This window comes from Gracilinanus agilis, chromosome 3 (assembly GCF_016433145.1).
Source record: "Gracilinanus agilis isolate LMUSP501 chromosome 3, AgileGrace, whole genome shotgun sequence".
Classification (NCBI taxonomy): Eukaryota; Metazoa; Chordata; class Mammalia; order Didelphimorphia; family Didelphidae; genus Gracilinanus; species Gracilinanus agilis.
Window position 1 is genome coordinate 152,127,041 of NC_058132.1, and position 22,410 is coordinate 152,149,450.

At 43.2% G+C, this 22,410-nt stretch overlaps 1 protein-coding gene across 1 annotated transcript in view; it reads left to right on the top strand.

The window, feature by feature from the left end:
- IGSF9B (immunoglobulin superfamily member 9B) overlaps positions 1-22,410 on the top strand; it is a 71,297-nt gene that overhangs the window by 30,559 nt on the left and 18,328 nt on the right. Inside the window, exons 4-15 of the mRNA XM_044666153.1 lie at positions 376-527; positions 3,234-3,351; positions 5,314-5,455; positions 6,024-6,169; positions 12,451-12,593; positions 12,933-13,073; positions 13,194-13,310; positions 13,648-13,798; positions 14,901-15,012; positions 18,493-18,668; positions 20,215-20,441; positions 21,161-21,245. Coding sequence (XP_044522088.1) covers positions 376-527; positions 3,234-3,351; positions 5,314-5,455; positions 6,024-6,169; positions 12,451-12,593; positions 12,933-13,073; positions 13,194-13,310; positions 13,648-13,798; positions 14,901-15,012; positions 18,493-18,668; positions 20,215-20,441; positions 21,161-21,245 — 1,710 coding nt within the window. The remainder of the gene's footprint in view (positions 1-375; positions 528-3,233; positions 3,352-5,313; positions 5,456-6,023; positions 6,170-12,450; positions 12,594-12,932; positions 13,074-13,193; positions 13,311-13,647; positions 13,799-14,900; positions 15,013-18,492; positions 18,669-20,214; positions 20,442-21,160; positions 21,246-22,410) is intronic.

Below are 22,410 nucleotides of genomic sequence, written 5' to 3' on the forward strand. Positions count from 1 at the left end.
TCCTTCCTTCCTTCCTTCCTTCCTTCCTTCCTTCCTTCCTTCCTTCCTTCCTTCCTTCCTTCCTTCCTTCCTTCCTTCCTTCCTTCCTTCTCTGTCTATTGGTCTGTCTATCTATCTATCTATCTATCTATCTATCTATCTATCTATCTATCTATCTATCTATCTACCTTTTTGTTAAATGATGCTTTCTCTAGTATGGGGAGGTAGAGGAGGGTGGGAGATACCTGGGAATTTTAATGTAACAAAATAATTATTTAAAAAATAAAAATATGGACAGTATTCATGATCTGTGCTAAACCTATCTCATGGCATGCAGTTAGAGGACTCTATACGTGAAACTCATTTTTCCCCTCATTCCTTTGTTCTCACTTTCAGCACCCCCAACCTTTACGGAGACACCCCCTCAGTATATCGAAGCTAAGGAAGGTGGTAGTATCACCTTGACCTGCACAGCCTTTGGAAACCCAAAGCCCATTGTCACTTGGCTCAAGGAAGGGACCCTTCTTGGGCCTAGTGGGAAATTCCAGGTAAGAGAAATTCCAGGTAATTCTGTGATGATGGGTAACAAAGACCTCCCCACCTACTTTTATCATAGTGAACCAAGGCTTGACCACTCATCTGATACATTCCAAGTCTGTGGATGTCACCTGGCATGTCTTCATTCAATAGCTCCGTCAGACCTGTTCTGAGCTCAAAACATCTCTGATTCTTTATCCTCTCTGTACCTCAGACTTCTCAGAAACTGTCCAAGACTTTGGACAATCATCCTTCTGTCTCTCCCCTAAACACCAAGTTAAAAACACAATTTTTGCCAGGAATTTCACTTAACATAGGATTTTAGGATTTAAACTTGGAAGAGATCTTAGAAATGATCTAGTTCATCTTTTGTTTTTCAGAGAAGGAAACTGAGGTACGGAAAGGTGAAATGAATTGTCCATGGTCATATAAATAATAAACAAAAAAAATGGGATTTATACCTGACCTCTTTCTCCAAATTTCTTATTCACAAGGGAGGAACAAAGACTTCTCTATTTCCCATGTAAATATATGTGCCAAAAATCTAGACATCGCTATCCATGTTGACATATATGTATCTGTATTTGTGTACATATGCACATGTGTGTGTATATAGAAATAAATATATGTATATACACACATCTTCATTTATCTGCTGGGTCTGAAATCAGGAAGATTCATCTTCCTGAGTTCAGATCTGGCCAAAGATATTTATTAGTTATATGATCCTGGATAAGTCATATAACCTTTCTTTTTTTAGTTTCTTCATATATAAAATGAATTGGATAAGGAAATGGCAAATCAGTCCAGTATCTTTGCCAAGAAAATTCCAAATGGGGTCACAAAGAATCAGACATGACTGAAATTATTGAAGAATAACATATATATGTGTATATGAATATGTTTTAGTCATTTTAATTTTGTTTTATATATAATTTTGTCATATATAAATATTGTTTTATATATATACATGTATATGTGTATATATATATATTTTTTGTTGTTGTTGTTAAATATATAACAAAATTCTTAGAGAACTTAAAGGTTGCCTAACTAGTAAAACCTTTGCTTGACTAATTTCTATATGTTAAGTTTCTAACTCCTGAATCTTCTCTGGGACTCAACTATGAGACCTTGGGCATTACCCAAGCCACCATCTTGGATGGTCATAGTCTAGGTCCATGGTGTCAAACCTATAACATGCGCGGTGGAGGAGATACTCAGAGCCCTCTCTGTGGGCACATGCTCCATTGCCCCTGCACAGATTCACCAGAGTTCATTACTAGAAAGCCAGAGAGATGCAGGGCTGGGCTGCTCCCCTCCCCATCTCCACGTGTGCCTGAGGACATTTCTCACATCACCTGCCCTTCTAAAAGGTTCGCTTTCACTGGTCTAGGCAATATTTCTTCTTCCCTTCAGGCTTCCTTCTCTGTTCTCTTCTTTCTCTCAGAGCTATATGTCCCTTTTCCTCCACCTTCTGACTCACTCTTCCTTGAAAAGAATAAACGACAATTGGTTTACATCCTTAATATGATTGGCCTATCTGTGAATCATCAAAAATCTACTGCCTATGTCCTGAGGGAAAAATACAAATGATTCATGTCCTAATGGTATTTTTCCACTACAAATATTTAAGAAATTTCATTTATCATAGCTCCTAGTTGGGTCTTTGAGGTCAGCCTACCTGCTCTTTGCTTCCCCATATATTCCCCATATATGTCTCCCAGAGACAATTTTTCATTCTGCCCAGTTTAGGTATATATGCTAGGAGTGTAGAGAAGGCTTCGTGGAAGAGATGAATTTTAAGCTAGGTTGTAAAGGTAGAGAAGAAATAAAGATTATTAGAGGAGAAAGGGAGGGCGTTACAAGTGGGAAATAACATTTCTTATGGAATAGAAAGTCAGCTCTGTAATGAGAAATAAGGAATATTCCTACTCTTGCCTATAATAATAAACCATATTTATAAATAATGATTTAATGTTTACTTAGAAATTCAAGAGACAGTGTTGCATGATGGATTGGGAGCTGCCCTCAAAATGAAGAAGATATGTTTAAATTCTATATCAGACATATCCACCTTGAGCAATGGATATGGCTTTGGACAAGTCACTCAACTTCAAAATATTTTAAATAACTAAGAATTTAAGTTGTAGAAAAGGGATCGAACTGTATTATCTGAGGGAATTTTTTCACCCTGGAAATCTCTATCTAAGAGATAATAGGGCTAGTCTATATCACTATTCTTTTTATTTACAACACTGCGAGGGGACACCTAGGTGCCATCTAGTCTCTAATACTTCCTAGCTAGGTGACCCTGGGCAAGTCACTTAAACTCAGTGCCCTAGCCATTGCCACTCTTCTGCTTTAGATTTGCTACTAAGACAGAAAATAAGGATATTTTTTTAACCCCCCCCAAAATGAACCAAAAAACCCCCTGTGAGCTAATTATAAATATTATTACACTCATTTACAGAGGTGGATACTGAGGTTTGAAAAGGTTAAATAATTTGCCCAGGGTCTCACAGTCATTATGTAAGTATTGGGGAGTGGATTTTGAATCTTGTTCTGACTCTGAGATTAGAACATTTTCCATTGGCTCTCTCATCACCCTGGGACTGCCCTCACTGTAGCCAGGTGCTGCTGCTGCCTCTCTCTGGACAGACTCTGAGATCGGGGTGTTCTTGGTCCCTCCCTCCTCCCCCCTGACCCCTCTCCAGGTGAGTGATGGGAGCCTGACAGTGAAATCTGTCAGCCGGGATGACAGAGGGGCTTACACCTGTCGTGCATATAGCATCCAAGGAGAGGCTGTCCACACCACCCACCTGCTTGTCCAAGGTAAGAGCTATTTCCTCAGCCTTAGCTTCTTCTCAGTCACATCCAGGGTAAAGACAGGCTAGCCTGTCCTTAGAAAGTAGGAATGGAACAGTGACCCATAGGAAAGTGTGTTCTGCATGATAAAACATGGATGGTCCAGATCTAGTTGCTTACCATCTCTGAGTCAGGGGAGAGAAGGGAGGGAGATGGTTGGCATCTTATAATTTTGAAAAACATATGTTGAAAATGATTATTCCATGTAATAGGGAAAATAAAATCTTTGAGTTAAAAAAAATTGCAGGGGGCGGGGAAGAAAGTAATAATGGATCAAGAAAGTAGAATGCTTTGGGCAGGCCAGGGCAGAGTAGTGGTGCTAGGCATATGTCCCATGATGAGAAATGCCTGAACCCTGGTCAGCACTCTTAGTAACATTCAGGGCAGGATGCTAAAGTCAGACCTCTGTGGGTATAGAAATAATATAGAAAAAAATATATGGGTATAGAAATAATAATAGTAGTTAACGTTTATATAGGGCTTACTGTGTGCCAGGCTCTGTGCTAAGGGCTTTACAATTATTATCTCATTTGATTCTACAACCACCCTGGAAGGTAGAGGCCATTATTACCCTTGTTTTACAGATGATAAAACTGGGGCAGGCAGAAGTTAAATGACTTGCCTAGGATCACACAGCTAGTAAGGGTCAGAGGTGGGATTTGAACTCGGATCAAAAAACTGTACCACCTAGCTGTGTCTTGTATGGAAAGTCTTTGCTGGATCTAAAGCTGTCTATGTTTTGTAGAGTCTTCTCTGTGCCTCCTCCCTCCCCAGGAAAGGAGACCTCCCTCAGGCCATCCATTAGTGATGACATCAATAAATAAAGATGGGAATTTGATCCAAACCCCAGACATTTAAATAACATTAAGGGCATTTGGTTGAGCCAGAATCTGCAGAGGCAGGGCTAGAATTTGCTGTTTCTTCCTGACTGGGGCCCGAGAGCACCCAGGTGCTTGGCACACAGTAGGCACTTAAGAGGTGCCTTTTGATCGATTGGTTGCCTGGGAAGTTGGCAGTATTTTTTTGTGTGTGTATGGGTGCAGGAGTGGGGTGTGGAGTCTGGGCAGTCCTCATCTTGTCCTTAACTCATTCAATGCTCCTATCTACCCCCTCTTGGAATCCATCTGTTGGGGGATACACAATTGATCTGCAGAGAAGGGTCTGAGATCTCCTTGCATCTCTGATGAACCCTTCTCTGGGGAGCATCCTCTTAGCGACCAGGTCTCTGTGCTTCCTGGAAGGAGGAGGCTCAGGCAGGGACTTTGGCTCTGCTGGAGTTTCATGGTTGTCCTTCTCTCTGATTTTTCTCCCCACCCCCTTCCCTCTCAATCTACCCCCAACAGCTGGTTGAAGAGAAGCAAAAGCTTCTTAGTCTTCCAGAAGCGAGCTTATTCCTTGCTCCGGATTTAAAGAGTGCCCCTTCTCTTTCCCACCCCTCTTCTCTGACCCTAAGAGCTCATCTGGGGAGGACTGACTGTCCACATAGGGATTGAGGTGCAGATGGTTGGGGCAGCGTTTGTCCAGTCCTGTCAACAGGCATGTATTAAGGGCTTTCTCTGAGCCAGGCAGATTGGTGCCATGGAGGGTGCCTGCTAGTTTATAAAAAAAAAAAAAAAAAAAAAACAAAGGTCATTTGGGACGCAGTCATTGGGGTTGGGGTAATCAGGGTCGTCTCTAGGATGCTTCCTGGGTCCTTTCTGTTCTCTGAGCCCTGGAGGGGGAGCAAGCGCCTTACTGAACAGGAGTATCTGCCAGCATCTCCGTGGCAACCATCTAAATCTGGGATCTTATCCCTCAGGCGTAGGTCATTACTCTTTCTCTGAGCTCAGGGTAGCCTTTCCTAAGGAGCTGGGCTTCCTCTGTGGCCCCTGGCCCTCTGCCTCTCCCTGAAGGTGATGAAGTCACTGTTTGCTTCTCTCTGTCCCCCAGGACCTCCCTTCATCGTTTCCCCTCCAGAGAACATCACCGTCAACATATCCCAGGATGCACTGCTCACCTGCCGGGCTGAGGCGTATCCGGGCAACCTAACCTACACCTGGTACTGGCAGGATGAAAATGTCTACTTCCAGAAGTGAGTGTACCTGCCTGGCACTGCCCCTGCCTCTGCCCGCCCCCTGGAGTGCACACACTCACCTCACCCTCACCCCCTAGAAATGGCACTGCCCTGGGGGCTTTGCTTCTTCTTTGTTCTTTAACTTAGTGAGAAACTCCTTGGGGGTAGGCACTGCCAAACCTGTGCTCTGAGGCAAGAGGTAGGGCTTTAGTTCAGTGCTTTATGCTGGGGGGGGAGCAGAGATGACTATATAATAATATTTATTTCATAATACTACATGACACATATAAGTGTATATAATTATGTCTATATTATATTTACATCATATAAACACAATTATACATGTGTACATATATACATTTATATGTGTGTGTACATATAATTATATATAATATACTATAGATTGGGAGAGCATTTATCTTGAGATGCCTTTTATATTCCATGCTGTGGGAAGGAGAGGGCAAGCCCTAGGTTTCTGGTTTGTGCCTGCTACAATAGACACAATACCTCTTTTCTGAGTCATGTGGAGGCTCCACAAACTCTACGTGCTAGCTCATCTTTCTTTGTTTCCCTACATGTTCCACAGTGACCTGAAGCTCAGAGTACGAATCCTAATTGATGGAACGTTGATCATCTTCCGAGTGAAGCCAGAAGATGCTGGAAAGTATACCTGTGTCCCTAGCAACAGTCTGGGCCGTTCCCCCTCAGCCTCAGCATACCTGACAGTGCAGTGTGAGTAGAAGTAGAAAAGGGGGAGCTGGAGTGGAGGTGGGAGAGGATGATGGGGTTTCTTTCTGTCTGGAGATTTTATAGATGTTTTGCTGCTAGACATCTAGCCCTGAGGATCATAGCTTTTGACACTGTTAGAGTCTTTATAATGCAGTCTCTCATTTTACAGATAAGAAAATTGAGGACTTGAGAGGTACGAGTGAGTTGCCAAGTTAGCAAGATCAAACTGGACTCTTATGTGGAAGGATAAGGCAGGTCAGAGCTCATGGAAAGGTAGACCTGACCCTGATTTTTCTATACATCAGAGTCCTTTAGTCAAGTGAGAGAGATTCTCATGGGTAGGGCATTCTTATAGATGGACTTTCCTAGGTCAGTCAGGCAGAATTTTTTAAGAAATTAAATTAAATTAAATTTATTTTTCTTTATTTTATTTTAATAACAAATTTCCACATAAGTTCTCCAAAGTTATAGGATCCATGTTGTCTTCCTCCTTTCTTCCCTTTCCCCTCCTGGAGTTGATAAGCAATTCAGTCTGGGTTATACATGTATTATCAAGCAAAACACTTTTCCATAGTACTCATTTTTGTAGGTGAATAATCTTATAAAACCAAAACCACAAGTCATATACCCAAAGAGTCGTATATTATCATCTGTATTTATTATATTCATAATATTTTATGCATCGATTATATTCTATTGCATTCAATTGCATTCTATTGCATATTGAATATATTATAATCTGCACTTATACTCCAACAGTTCTTTCTCTGGAGATGGATAGCATTCTTTTTCATAAGTCATAAGTCTGGGAGCAGGCAGAATTTGAACCTAGGTCTTCTTGACTCCAGAGTCAGTTAGGACTATCTTGGGTACTTCTCACTTTTCATTGAGATGAGTCTCTTTCCGAGGAACCTGACTGGACAAGGGCCAAACCTGAGAAGGACTTAAGGAGAAACAAGGCCCTGCTCTACTCTAGCCCACAACCTAGGCCTTGCTGGCATCAGGACAACTGCCCTGGAATTGCATGCCAACTGGCACCTCTCCACCCTGAACACATTGCCACTTTGATGCTTCTTTCCAAAGGTTTGGCCTCAGGTCTCTGAGGGAGTGTAGGATCAGAACTTAGGACATCTTTTTATATTCCCTGCTGCCAACTATGTCCTTTGTTCTACCTGTATCTGTCAACTATGATTTCCTTAAGCCAAAAAGTAGGGTAGTAAGGGGAGAAAAACCTTTCCAAAGATGAGTCTTCTTCAGCTCCTCTCTGTTTGTTTTTCCCTGTAGGCTCTTTGTATCTGGGCCATGAGCTGCTTCCCCTCTCCCACGCTAGAGCGGTCTGGTGTTACTGTTTAGTATTTTTATCAATGACTGGGAAATAGATGGCATGCCCCTAAACTTTACCGATAAGACAAAGCTGGGAATTACAGCTAATAACCTGGATGGTATTTAGTATCTAGAAAGATCTTGGTGGATCAGAACACCTGAGCCAAATCCAGTAAAATGAAATTTAATTGGATTAAATATAATGTATTAAACAGGTTACAAAACTCTTTCCACCAGTACAAGATTAGGAAGGTATGTCTAGATGGCAGTTAGTCTGAAAAAAATGTGAAGTTTTTAGTGGATCGAAAGTTTCAATGATTTAATAAATCGTGTGATAAAGATAATGGTTTCTTAGGCTATATTAAGGGAGGTCTAGTGTCCCAAATGAGGAAGCTAGGTCAGAGGGAAGTAGAAATGTCCTCAGAGGCCATACAGTTTAACTCCCCTGATTTGTTTTTGCGTCATTTGAGTTGTGCCCAACTCTTCTTGACCCCATTAGGGGATTTTTCGAGAAAGATATTGGAGTGGTTTTCCATTTCCTTCTCTAGTTCATTTCACAGATGAGGAAACTGAGGCAAGCTGAGTTAAATGATTTATTCAGGTTCACATAGCTAGTGTCTGAGGCTGTATTTGAACTTGGTTCTGCCTGACTCCAGACTCAGGCTCTGTCCAGGGCAAAGGAGAAAACTGAGGGTCGATGAGGTTAAGTGACTTTTCCAGGCTCAGTAGGATTTGACCTCAAGTCTTCTTGACTCTAAAGCCAGTTTATTCTATAGTTCTACCACATTCTGCCCTAGTCAGAATCTAGATATATCTAGATTATAATATAATATATCTAGAATATAACCTTCAGTCCTTGGCATCACAATTGTTGTCTCTCCTCTTAGAAAGTGAGCTCCTTGAGGGCAAGAGTTTCTCTTTGTCTCCCCAGCACTTAGAACAATACTTGGCATGTAGTAAGTGCTTGTTGACTGACTGACTGACCTTTATCTTCAAAAGGACATTAATAGAATATTGAAATAGGTTTCAAGTGATAACACATACATATATAACCCAGTGGAATTGCTTGTCGGTTCTGGGAATGGGGAGGGAAGAAGTGAGAGAGAGAAAATGAGTCACGTAACCATGGAAAAATATTTAAAAATAAATAATTTTTCAAAAAGACCATTAATGGGTTAGGAAAGGGCATTAATAGGCTTTAAAGAATCATTATGATAGCCTCAGGATCATGCTATATGAAAATGGGTGCAGGAAATGGGAAAATTTAGCTTAGAGGAGTGAGGAAGACTTGGGAAGAAGGCAGAGGATGATAATCCCTTCAAGTATTTGAAAAGTCTTCTTGTGGGTGAAGAATGAGACAACACGGCTCCAGAAGGTAGAGCTAGGACCATATATGGCAGAGAGAGGTGGATTTCAACTCTATATTAAGGAAAGACTTTTTAACCATTAGAGCCATCCACAGGTGAACGGGCTGTGTTGGGAGGTAGTTAAACCTTCCTCTGGGCTCTCGAGTGAAGGGCTGGGTGACCCGTTTATTGGGGATGCTGTGGAGAAGCCTGTAGCTCGGATGGCTTTGGAGGATCCTGCCCACTCTGAGACTGTGCCATGGATGATAGATAATTCAGTATGCTAATCTTCAATGCTTCAGCAGCCCATGTGGTTGTCAGTTGCCTTCTCCTCCTTCTGGCAAGCTGGGGCTGTGACTAGGGGAGAGAATAATGACTAATGAGGATTAATGCTTTCCTTTTGACTTGTGCAATTTCCCATCACAAAGTAGACAACAAAAGCTTCACGTTTATTGTTGTTGCTGGTGGCGAAATCCCTGTTCCTTGCTGGCTGTCTGGGGGAATTGCTCACACCTTAGAAAGTGGATTGGATTGGTGGTGATGGTGTGAAACCTTGGTGTTAGGAATGTGATCTGGAGACTGGGAGAACAGGCAGTGATAAAAGGAGGCAGAGCTCATGTCCCATCTCTTCTCTGCTCCAACTGGGGGCTGAGGATCCTGTTTCTCCCCTGATTCCTCTGTTCTCACTGGGATTCCCAGCTCTCCCTGGCAGCATCCCTGACTTGTCATTCTAATTGTCTACCATCTTGAGAAGTGGAGGGAATAGGGCCCCCATTTCTCTTTTTATCTCTGCTGCATAAGAAAATTTGTGTAACAGGGTCTCTAGATTACTGTAGGCATATTAGGACAGATTTACAGATTTTAAATGTTTGAGGAGCTCTAGGGAAAGTACGTGGTGGAGGTTGTCAGGGATCTTCTTTTGAAAATTTGTGGTAGGGGCAGCTAAGTGGTTCAGTGAATTGAGAACCCAGGGAAGTCCTGGGTTCAAACATGGCCTCAGATACTTCCTAGTTGTGTGACCCTGGGCAAGTCACTTAACCCTCATGGCTTAGCCTTTACCGTTCTTCTGCCTTGGAACCAATATACAATACTGATTCTAAGATGGAAAGTATGGGCTTAAAAAAAAAGAAAGAGAAAAATCTATGGAAGGCCAAATAAAACCAACAAATTATTTATATAAAGTAGTCATTTTATGCCCTGCATAGAAGACCTTTGGAGGATACAAAGGGAGAAGAAGACAACATACTTCACAGTGCTTACAGTAAGATTGGGGTGATGATATGCTGTTGTTGTTCATTTATTTCAGTCATGTCTGACTTTTTGTGATCCTTTTTGGGGTTTTCTTGGCAAAGATTTATCATTTCCTTTTCCAGCTCATTTTGCAGATGAGGAAACTGAGGCAAATGGGGTTAAGTGATTTGCCCAAGGTTACATAGCTAGTAAATGTCTGAGGCAAGATTTCAGCTCAGGAAGATGTCTTCCTGCTTCCAGGCTCAGTACTCTATCCACTGAGCCATCTACCTGCCCATGTACATAATAATAATATATATAATATGCATATTATATGTATGTGTAGTCATGATAATTAGCATTTATAGACTGCTTTAAGGTTTACTAAGTACTTTACAAATATTATCTCATTTTATTCTCACAGTAACCCTGGGAGATAGATGCTATTATTATCTCCATTTTTACAGATGAGGAAATTGAGGTCTATAGCAGTTTAATGATTCATTCAGTTCCACAGTACTGGATTTGAACTCGAGCCTTTCTGATGCTAGGTCTAGTGCTCTATCTACTGGGCCACCAGTTTTATATGAAGAACTAGAGTACCCCAAAGTACATAAAATCCAGAGCCCTATCATTCTCAGAAGTTTTCTAAAGGAAAAAAAAAGTTGGTGCAGCCTAGTCCCTGAACATCTTTCTTCTTCCCTCCTAGAGGTCCTACCTTTTTATTGTTGTTCAGTCATGTTCAACTCTTTACGAACCCATTTGGAATTTTCTTGGCAAACATACTAGAGAATTCTGCCATTTCCTTCTCCAGCTCATTTTACAGATGAGAAAACTGAGGTAAACTAACCCTTGCCTAGGGTCACATAGCTAGTGTAAGAAGCCATATTTGAACTCATGAAGATAAGTCTTTCTCATTCCAAGTCCAGGCCTCTATAGACTGTACCACCTAGCTACCCTTTGGTCCTTTCTACCCCAACTCAATAGGAAATGAGTAATTGGGAGTGCTTCATTCAAGAGAAAATTACTTCCAGTCACAGCTGATTCTTGGAACAGAATATGTTATCTGGGTGCCCTCTGGATGATAACCAAGGCAACCATTACCAGTTGTTAGGGATCCTCTTAAGAATATTCCTATAAAAATGTATTCTTGTACAGGACCAGATTGGATTAATGATCCCTTCCAACTCCAAGTATCTGTGATTTCTCTGAAAAATCCCAGGTAGGGGGCAGCTGGGTAGCTCAGTGGATTGAGAGCCAGGCCTAGAGACAGGAGGTCCTAGGTTCAAATCTGGCCTCAGACACTTCCCAGCTGTGTGACCCTGGGCAAGTCACTTGACCCCCATTGCCCACCCTTACCACTCTTCCACCAAGGAGCCAATACACAGAAGTTAAGGGTTAAAAAAAAAAAAGAAAAATCCCTGGTAAAGTCCCATCCTCTAAGCTTCAGGCATAGCTCGACTCAGATAGTTTCCTTCCCCCATCTCTCTACTGTCCCCACTCCTTGCCTGTACTTTTTTCCTCTTCTTGCTTTCAAAGAGAATCTAGGGGATTGAGATTTATGGGTGGGCGAGACAAGGATCTTTATATCTGCTAAATGGCGGTGTTCAGAATACTTTTCCATTCATAAGTCCTTTGAAAACCTTGGAGAGGAAAAAAACACCTATGATATAAAAGTAGGAATCTACTTCTAAATATATAACTTGGCCTGGTATTTATATAATGCTGCTTGTCTGAAGGGCTCAGAGCACATTGAAGATGCCAGCTCATTCATCTTCACTGTTTACCTGAGAATGAAGTCTTGTTCTCCCCAGTTTTTCTCATGGGACACATTAAGAGGGCAGTGATTCACCTTGTATCACAGAGTGTCAGAATTAAATTCCTGTGCCCAAGGATGTTGGTCATCTCATGCCATCTCTCTTAAACTTCTTTCCATAGAAAAGCCAAAAAAACTTGTTCTATGGGAGCATCTGCTGTGGAATGGGTAGACCGAATCACAAAGATGTTAGTGAGCTGAGGAGGGGAGGGAGAGGAGAAAGCATAGGTGTTTTTTGATAGCTTATCATTAGAATAGGGTTTCCATCTGGGTTTCACTCTTTTGGCATAAGGGAGGATATGTGAAGTGGGATAACATTTATGGTCAGGAATGGGGAAGGGCATAGTCAGAATATGACAAGCTGTGTGAGTCTAAAAGCCAGGGGAGAATCTCTTGGGAGACCAGTGCTTCTTTCTGGTTCAGGTTATCTCTGGGGAACCCTGGCTGTAAGGGAGTTGGGAAGGGAAGAAGAAAACGGAATTCCATCGTGGTTTTTAATTCTCTGGCTTCCTACCCTTATCATTTCTCTTTCCATTCCCTCTCCTTTTCGTGCCTGCCTCTCTATGCAGACCCAGCCCGTGTCCTCAATATGCCACCAGTTATATATGTGCCAGTGGGAATACATGGCTATATCCGCTGCCCCGTAGATGCTGAGCCACCTGCCACTCTGGTCAAATGGAATAAAGATGGTCGTCCCCTGCAGATTGAGAAGGTAACAGGAAGCCTGTGTGGGAAGGGATCCATAAACCTCCATATTATGCTTGGCTTAGATCTCTGGGTCTCTGTGTTCCCATTAGATAATGCCCCAAGGCCTCTGCTTTCTATGGGTGGGGACAGGCAGGCCATATTGATCTCTTCCAGGGCATGGATTCTGTCTTCTATTTCTATTCCCCCTTATAGATCCTACAACAGTGGTCTGAAAACAACAGGCTTAGTTTGACTCTGATCATCTTCTGCCCTTGGGCGAAGGATGAGAACCTTGACAGAGACTTTGGGGCTAAAGTGAGCCTTATGTGGTTCTCCACTGACCCCCTCGTTTATTCTCTGCTAGAACCTGGGTTGGACCCTGATGGAAGATGGCTCTATTCGCATTGAAGAGGCTACAGAAGAGGCTCTTGGCACTTATACCTGTGTGCCTTACAACACTTTGGGGACAATGGGCCAGTCTGCCCCTGCACGGCTTGTCCTGAAGGTGAGGCACCAGGCAGGGCACCCTATATGCAAGCCATGTCTTCATATCGATGCATGCTCATATGTATGAGCATGTTTCTCTGGGTGACATGCTCATGGATATATGCACTCTTTCCCCAAGGATCCCCCTTACTTCACGGTGCTACCAGGCTGGGAATATAGGCAGGAGGCTGGCAGAGAGTTACTCATCCCCTGTGCTGCAGCAGGAGATCCCTTCCCCGTCATCACTTGGAGAAAGGTACCTTCAGTAGTGAGGGTCCACTGGGAACAATATTTGGGCAAAGATCAACTTGGATTTACAGGGAGGCTCGATTTTGTGATCTATAAAATGGACAACTTTTAATTACATATATTTTTAGTTGGCATGGACAGGAAGCAAGAAGCAGAGGTCCTGGCATGTCTTGGGTCTTGGGTGCTCTTCTGGGGAGCAGGGGCGATGAGCAAGGTTTTCAGGAGCCTCTCCTTTCTAGCCATTGTGTCCCTTCATGGGCTCCTGAGATGTTGGTGGCTTTTTTCCACTTTCCCTATTCCTCCTCTTTCCTTTGCCCTTCTCCTTGCCCCCTTGTTTGCCCAAGGTAGGGAAACCCAGCAGAAGCAAGCACAACGCCCTGCCTAGTGGAAGTCTGCAATTCCGTGCCCTGAGCAAGGAGGACCATGGAGAGTGGGAGTGCATTGCCACCAATGTGGTCACCAGCATAACTGCCAGTACACACCTCACAGTCATTGGTATGTCTGGGGTCTTGGCACTGGGACAGTGGGGTGAGCCAGAGGTAGAAACCAGCTTGAAGAGAAGCCCAAGAGTAGTTTTATCACTTATATTCTTCATGCTCTATTTGCTGGGTGCTCTATAGAGCAAGTTACCTAGATGTGATCTCTGCCTTCTAGGGGCCCCTGTGATCTAGATCAAGGCCATCTCTTGTGCTGAGAGCCCCCTGTGCATTCTGTTGGACTCTGCTGAAGAAGGAGGAGGGATCAGAGCTCACATTTCAGTGGGAGAGACAGAATATAAACTCAGTAAATGGACATAAGGCACAGAAAACAGCTTTATATAGGCATTTATACATATTCTTTAAGGCCATATACATAATCATTGCAAGGGAAATGGAAGTGATTGGAATAATTGGGATTAGTCTAAGAGGGAACTGGAGGAAATGATACTTAGCTAAGGTTTGAAGGGACTGGCCAGAGATGTAGATTGGAAAAGGCAAGCTGGAGGGGATAGAGCAGGGCTGGATGAAGGAATCAGGAAAAGGAGCAGAGGGTAGAGAGTTACCACTTTTTCTTTGAGTGTTCAGGTCTATAGGACTTGAGGTTCAGTGTCACTGTTGCTCTGTCTCCTTGTGGGGTTTGCTGGTTTAGAGGAGGAGATGACTTAATTCATGATGGTGTGCCTATTCAGCTCACATTGGAGGCCCTCCCAGAGGAGTGACATTTTCTTTACAGGCCACCAGTGGGGGTGAAATGTAATGGCCTTCTGGCCTTGGTGACAGCTCTGGTTTAAGGGGAGGCTTCCTTTATTCTCTCTAGGGGGATCATGGGGAGTTCATCTGAGGGCTCTGGGTTTTCTTCTGTGCCATCTTGTGATATCCCCTCTCTAGTCTCCATGGTTCCTCCTGTTGGTAATGGATGGTCCTTTACTCTTGGGGACCCTGTTTTCTTATTCCTACCTTAAACTAATGGGTTTGGTCACAGTGGGCAGGACACTGTAGTCCATGCTAGCTACTACAACCTTTTGGGAGTCTTTTGGGGAGCTTCTCTATTTCTAGGACCAGCCCATTCTGTTCCAAATCTTTTCAGCAATGAGTTTTCTTTTCCATTCTGTCCTCAGGCACCAGCCCTCATGCCCCTAGCAGCGTCCGGGTCCTTGTCTCCATGACGACTGCCAATGTGTCCTGGGAACCAGGCTATGATGGCGGCTATGATCAGACATTCTCAGTTTGGTACGGCCCTCTGTGAGTCACCCCCGCATGCTTTGCTCTGCTTTTCCCTCCTGACTTCAACCATTACCCTCGGGTGGATAGTGAATAGCAATAAAGGGTGGAGGGGATCCTTGGCCTGATAGACCCCCAAGGTAGTTAGGAGAGTGGCTTAAGGGAGTGGGATAATCTTGGGGGCTGAGACAGATGCTAAGGGCATTTTTGACCTTTTGCTTTTGGGGGTTTAGGGGTTTTGGGGGGGACGACTCATTTATGCTTTAGTGTGGATTGCCCAGATTGTCTTTGCTGCCAACTCCCTGACTCATTTTACCCCCTATTGTTCCCTCTTGGCTCTCTTTCCTTTCAGGTTCCTCTGCCCTACTGAGTGGGGGTGGATGGGTAGGACATGGTACCACCAAAGATGCTTAAAACTTTTGGGGAGATGACCAAGCCCAAGCCCCAGAGTCTGATTCCTATTCTATCCTTTCCTGAATAGCTATAGGAGAGGTGATTGCCACCTTCATGGCCCCAGATGGCTCATTTTCTTCTTGGGTCCTCAGTATTTCATACTTTTGTTTTTTGCCTCTCTACTAAGCTTAGCCAGATGCAAGGATGTGAATATCCTAGTTAGGGGGTGAGTGGGCAGATAGATAGGGAGCCCAGAGATATGACTGAGCTGGGAGCAGGAAGGAAAGGAGAGAAAACATCAATAGCATTGGACATTTTTCTTCCTCATTGAATACTCCTTTCCATACTCCTCCCTCTCTCACCCATCCTGAGCAAAGAGCCGCAGCCACCTGCATGGATGGTGTCCTTGAACAGGAAGGGCAAAGCTTCCCTGCTTTCTTCTGCTTGGACACGTCTCATCTTAGTGGAGATTGCCAATGGCTCTTTTTCCATGCCTGACCTGAACATAGGCAGAAGCCAGTGGAGGGGAGTCTGTGTAGAACAAGGAGAGGTCCTTTGATGCTTCGCAGTAAAAGCAGATACAACTGTTAATATGACTTGATGGAAATTCCCCAGACTCTTTTTCTTTTCATTTGCAAGGTTGCCTGGCTCTCCATTTTCTTTGCTTCTACAGAGTGGGCCATCTCTATTGACTAAAGTGTCACTAACACAGGTTAATGGCCACTATTTACTTTTATTTCTCTCCTTCTGATTTGAGTTTTTGTTCTATCTGGGTTCAAGATTTGGGGGTACCAAATTTCATTCTTTTTCATGGTTTCTATTTGTACTTTTTTTAGCTGAAGCAGGAGTTAGGAATAGGGAGAATAGTTAACAGGAGTCTACTACCCCTTCCAGGGACCTTCTTAGGACCTTCTTAAACCTGTTATATTACAATGGAAGATAAATATTGACATCTGGTGAGCCCAGCAGAGTCCTCAGTCCTGCTGAACCTCACTTGCTAACCTATAACTCTGGCTAGTTTAAGAGGACCCTAGGAGGTTTCAGGGAAGGGAGGAAGGTAGGGTAAGATCTGTTGATAAAACAAAACCCATTTCTCTGTTCCTTACATCTTTTTGTCCCTAGCTTGTCTCCTCCCAATATTGTCTGGGCTATGTTCAGCTTGAAAGAGCAGTAGCTTTTTAGGGTTCTTTGCTTCCTTGCTCCTTTCAAGACCTGGCTGAAGAAAAGAAAAGGAATTGAAGTAATTGAAAGTAGATGGAAAGTTGAGGCCAGGACTTATTTTTGTTGCCCTATGGTCCATTGAAATAATGATGATGGTGATGATAATGTTATTTATATTGTTCTTTAGAGTTTGCAAAGCAAAAAACAAACAAAAAAAAACCACTCAATTCACCCTCACAATAACCCTTTGAGGTAATGACTTGTAGGAGGGGATAAATTATCCTTTGGTGAATATTCTTAGAGGGGAGGAAGCAGCAAAGACTGAATCTTCTGGGAACTGTTTAGTGACATCTGCAAGGCCACAGAACCTATTGAAGATGTGTGGGTCTAGGGAAGAAGTTATTAGTAGTTGGCCTGGCTTCTGTTCCTAGTAATGAAGGTACAGGGTGATAGGAGACCTTAGCAATGCCTTGGAGGTTCCCTTGCTGCTTGTAACTCTGTTCCATGATACTTTCTGCCATTATAACTTGCTTTGGGGGTCCTGAGTGAGTGGGAGGTAGAGTGCTCCTCTCCTTTTTATCATCCACTCTTTACTTCCCTTTCTCCCTCCTCTTTCCTCGTCACTCTGGTTGCCTGCGCCCTGGTTTGAACATTTAGGGTGTCTTTCTTCCTGTCTTCTTTTTAAATGCCCTAGCCCACCCAGCCAGAGAGTCGTTTGTGGTCCCTTGAGTCCAGAGGGGCACACTGATGCAGCTGGCCTTTGACAGCCCAATTTGCAGCCAAAACTCGACTTTAGTTGAGCTGGACAATGTCTCCTCTTAGTGGTGATGCAACCACACTGCACTTTTATACTTTGAAATTGAAAGCAGTGGAGAGAGAATAAAGAAAGAAGACCAAGTCCCAAAGGACAGGAGGGAAAGCCAATCCTCCTACTCCTACCCCATCACCTCCTCAGCTTCAGCACTTTGCATGCAAAATATGCTTTTTCTAAGAATCAGTGCCTTATACAATTCTGGTCCCCACTGAGGGAGAATGCTTGAAGGTCTAGAGGTGGGATGGGGGTAAATTGCTGAATGGTAATCTTTAGATGGGAGTCTTGCCTGGAAATACTACCACAGGAATTCTTAACTTTTTCTGTGTCTTCGACCCCTTTGGCAATCTGGTAAAGTCTACAGATCCCATTGAAGAATAATGTTTTTTATATGAAAAACCATGAAAACCCCGTAGAATTAGAAAGGAAACCAATTACATTAAAATAAAGATTAAAAAAAATTTATACAGACTCTGGGCCCCAGGTTAAGAATTGCTGCAGTTCTTGAATATTTCTAAGAGGAGAATTTTCCTCTTTCCCTTTGAGGAAGATTGCTCAGACTGTAAAGGTGCAAGGAAGTAGGACCTCTGGGCTCCCTGCTGAACCCTACCATTGTTCAATAACTTCTCCTCACCCCTGTTTTTTTCCCTCCACCTAGCTGCTTTCCGGGTTCCATGTAATCCACATACCTTCCCCTAAAGGCAGAGCCTGAGAAAATGGGTGTTGTTTACTCTTAGTCACACCCATCATGGGCCATCATTATTTTTGTGAGGTTATCATCAGGATGGAATTGTGTATCCTCCTCTCCATCCCACTTCCAGTTTCTGGACCTTTGATCAGTGATTTGTGGGCTTAATTGCTCTTTGAAATATTTTTCATTGGAAGGTAGAGCATCAATGGCTTTCACCCCTGAGAACTACCTTGTGGTCAAACATCAACAGGGCTGGCCTAGCTTTCACTAACCAAATCATCCTACCCTGGTCATTGTCTCTTTTTGTGTCTAGGTAATGCAGGTTCACCCACTGCCACTTGCTCTAGAACTCACCAACGAACCTCACATTCCAGTGTAATCAGCCTTGCCCTTTATTCCCTCCCTATATTTTCTTCCTTTCTCCTTTGACCAGGATGAAGCGGGCTCAGTTTGGGCCTCATGACTGGCTTTCACTGCCAGTACCACCTGGACCAAGCTGGCTACTGGTGGATACTTTGGAACCTGAGACGGCATACCAGTTCAGTGTCCTGGCACAAAACAAGTTGGGCACTAGCTCCTTCAGTGAGGTAGTCACTGTGAACACTTTAGGTGAGTAGTTGCTGGGGATTGGGGATAATGACAAAAGGGCCTGAGATATATAGTCTTTATACTTTCCTTCAGGTTTTCCATTGTACCAAGTGGCCTGTGGTCCATAAAACCACTTTGTGACCCAAAGGTGTATTGCTTCTTGGAAACAAACTCCTAGAGAATCTCATATTAGATAGGAAGGAAAGGGGTGGAGGAGGAATCAAGATTCCTTCCTCTTGGGTCACAGGTCCAAGATTGCCTTTTTGTCCTTCTTCCAACACGATGCAACTCCTCTGGTCCTGTTTTTTGGGCATGGGGGTTATTTGTTGAGTGGCTGAGAGTAGGGGGAATCTTCTCTTTTGACTCAGCTGGAAAAATATCAGCTTGAATGATGACATCTTTCCAGGCAGGGCCAGATGTTGCCTTCTTGCTCGTTCATGCTTAGAATTGGTGGAAATCGTCTTTCTGCCCCCCTAGAAGCCAAAGAGGAGCTGGGAGTGATCATATTCTCTTCTGCTTACAGTGGGGCAGGTGGTTCAGCTCAGTCCAAGAGATGTCTTCACCCCCAGAGGACTTCATTATCCTGCCAATGGGAAGGGTAGAAACTAAGGGGATAGGATACCTGCCTATCTTTACTTGTCCAAAGGTCTAGTTCTCTTTTTCTCCATCCATACTAAGAAGGGTCTGAACCCATGAGGCCCACAAGAGAATGCTAGGACTGTTATTGTCTCTCTGGGAGAAGACCAAAAAATTGTTTATTAGGACTATCATTTTCCTTGTTTCTTCTCACAAATGCTGGCTACATTTTTCTTCCTTGTAAATTTTTTTTCAAATGGATTCTTCAGAGCATTCTGACAGTGGGATATCTTTTTTTTTTTTAACAACTGAATTTTTTTTTTAGAAAATTTGTCCATGGTTACATTATTTATGTTCTTATTCTCCCTTCCCACCTCCCCCCCTCCCGTAGCCAACTCGCATTTCCACTGGTTTCTTCATGTGTCATCGATCAAGACTGTTTCCATATTATTGATAGTTGCGCTGGGGTGATCACTTAGAGTCTACATCCCAAATCATGTCCGCATCAACCTATGTGTTCAAGCAGTTGTTTTTCTTCTGTGTTTCCACTCCTGTAGTTCTTCTTCTGAATGTGGATAGTGTTCTTTTCTATAAGTCCCTCAGAATTGTCCTGGGTCATTGCATTGCTGCTAGTACAGAAGTCCATTACTTTCAATTTTACCACAGTGTATCTGTCTCTGTGTACAATGTTCTTGACAGTGGGATATCTTAAGTTTCAGGACCCTTAAGATACAGAGGTGATCCTGTAATGATTCTTCCTTTGCTTAAGGGAAATATTTGCTATTAAGTTCACCTTTTTTCCTAAAACTGATTGATGGAATTTGGGGAAATTTAATGTTTTGGTACATTAGGGATCTTGGAGTTTGCTTTGGTACTATGACCCCTCTGGGATATAAATGTTGAGAGATTCCAAGAAGAATAAAGGTGAGAGGGTGCCAGTCTCTCAGTCCCTACAACCTTTTCCTTTGCCTTTCTCTCTATCCCACTGCAGCATTCCCTATCACAACTCCAGAACCCCTGGTGCTGGTTACCCCACCAAGGTGCCTCACAGCCAATCGGACCCAGCAGGGTGTACTCCTGTCTTGGCTCCCACCCGCCAACCACAGCTTTCCCATTGACCACTACATCATGGAGTTTCGCATTGGTGAGCGCTGGGAAATTCTAGACGATGCAATCCTGGGAACTGATGGAGACTTTTTTGCTAAGGATTTGTCACAGGTGAGGTTGGTTCAAGGCTTGGCAATGGGGATGTTAACATAACCTGGACCTCCTCTTTGTCCATATTCTGGTGGAGATGACATGTCCTTTCTCAGATCCATTGGTAGCTTTGTTTGGCCCAATTTAGAAGCTTTAGTTTCAAGATTACATAGTTAACTTTATTCTCTCTGGGTCAGTTCCCTAAATCTTGAACTAAAGAGGTGGGCACCAAAGTTCAGGGCAATCAACTTTCATCTGGAGGTTGCCTTGAAGGAAGTTAGTTTAGGGTCTGCTAGAGAGGTCAATACATATTAATCTGGAATATTATATTGCTAAACTGTTACATATTTTGGGCAATCCCAAACCATGGAATCTACCATCTTGTCGTGAGCCTAATCTAGGATAAATTGCAAAGGCAGTTGGGAGAAGCACTTTGTATTTCTTTTAGCTTATTGAGTTTGCCTTTGGCATGATCATGCTCATGTAACAAGGTGAAGGGCAGAGAGAGCTCTTGAATCAAACCTTCTGGTTTGCTCCCTTTAAAATTTTTCTTCTGTCTAGCTGAAAAAAGTAAGTAAGATCTTTGCTGTTTGGATAGTTATCCCCTTTGGATAGTTATTGCCCTTCTCTTCTCTCTGATCCTGTTAATCCCAACACCCTTGTTCTGTGAGGGGTCAGAAGCAGGGTTAGTGGTGGCCAACCAGCTGACAAGGTATTGTCCTTTGTGGGGGGTGCTCTAGGACACTTGGTACGAGTTCCGAGTTCTGGCTGTCATGCAGGATTTGATCAGTGAGCCCAGCAACATTGCCGGCGTCTCCAGTACAGGTAGGTTGAGAGGGGAGTGTCCTTCCCTACACAAACACACAGAGATCTAGGCACCCAAACAGACTGAGGGGTCATCAGCAGCTAATACAGTGAGAGAGACTGGGTGGGAGAGTGATGAAGAGCCTGAAATGAAACAACAGAGGCTATTAAACCCCCTGAGGCCATTTCAATCCATTTAGTTTCCATTCAGGATTGTATCTTAACCCAACCTAAACAGAATGGTGTGTGACCTATTCTTCATGTCATCCACAGAAAGGATTTCAACCTCTTCCCACATTAGCGAATCTAATAATGTTAATTGGTATTTAAACTCTTACTTGTTTCAATTTAAGTCTCTTTCCCTTTTAAGTCTCTAATGATAGGAAAAAGTTCTTTCCATAACTCAACAAGTATTTATTGAATGCCATACATGCCTTCTTTTAAAAGATAATTATGCCTGCTTTGCAAGGAAATAGTTATAGTCATTATTCTTTTCTTCTTTCATTACCCCAGTTTTCTTCAGACTAAATAATCCCAATTTCTTTAGGTTTTTATTTATGTCTGTTGTTTGCCTCTGGCCTATTTTTGCACCTTTCTCTGTAGTCATGGATCCTGAAACATAGGCATTACCTCCTCCTCACTCTTTCTCTCCCTTAAGCAAAATAATCATTGTGTTCTAAAATGGAGATCTTCTAGGTAACCAAACTGAAACATCAGTCCCTTGGGCTGGAGGGGTGGGAGCCTAGGCAGTGCAAACCCTTCCACATGGGCTGGGATGGAGTATAAGCTCTGTCTCATATATTAGAATTGTCTAATTAAGCTTCCAGCCTTAGCTGTCAGAACATAGCATACCTCCTTCTTGGCTCAGCCCCAGGGAGAGGAGGCCTAGGGAGATGGAGCAGTGGGGAGTGGGCATGATGCCAAGGCTGGAATAGACGACTTGAGGTCTGATGGCTTCTGTCCTTTGGTTGGCCTAAAAAACTGCTCTATACTGAGTAAGCTTAGATACATCTCACAGGGTATTGGCCCTACTGCTCCTTCACACGTCTAAAAGAATACTATCCTAAGACCTGGTTTTCTCCTTTCTTAAAATTCTTGCATACTCAAAGAATTATCGAATATTAGAGAAGGAAAGGACCTTAAAATGAAAACTCCTCTCATCCCTTGCTCTCGTTTATATGATTTC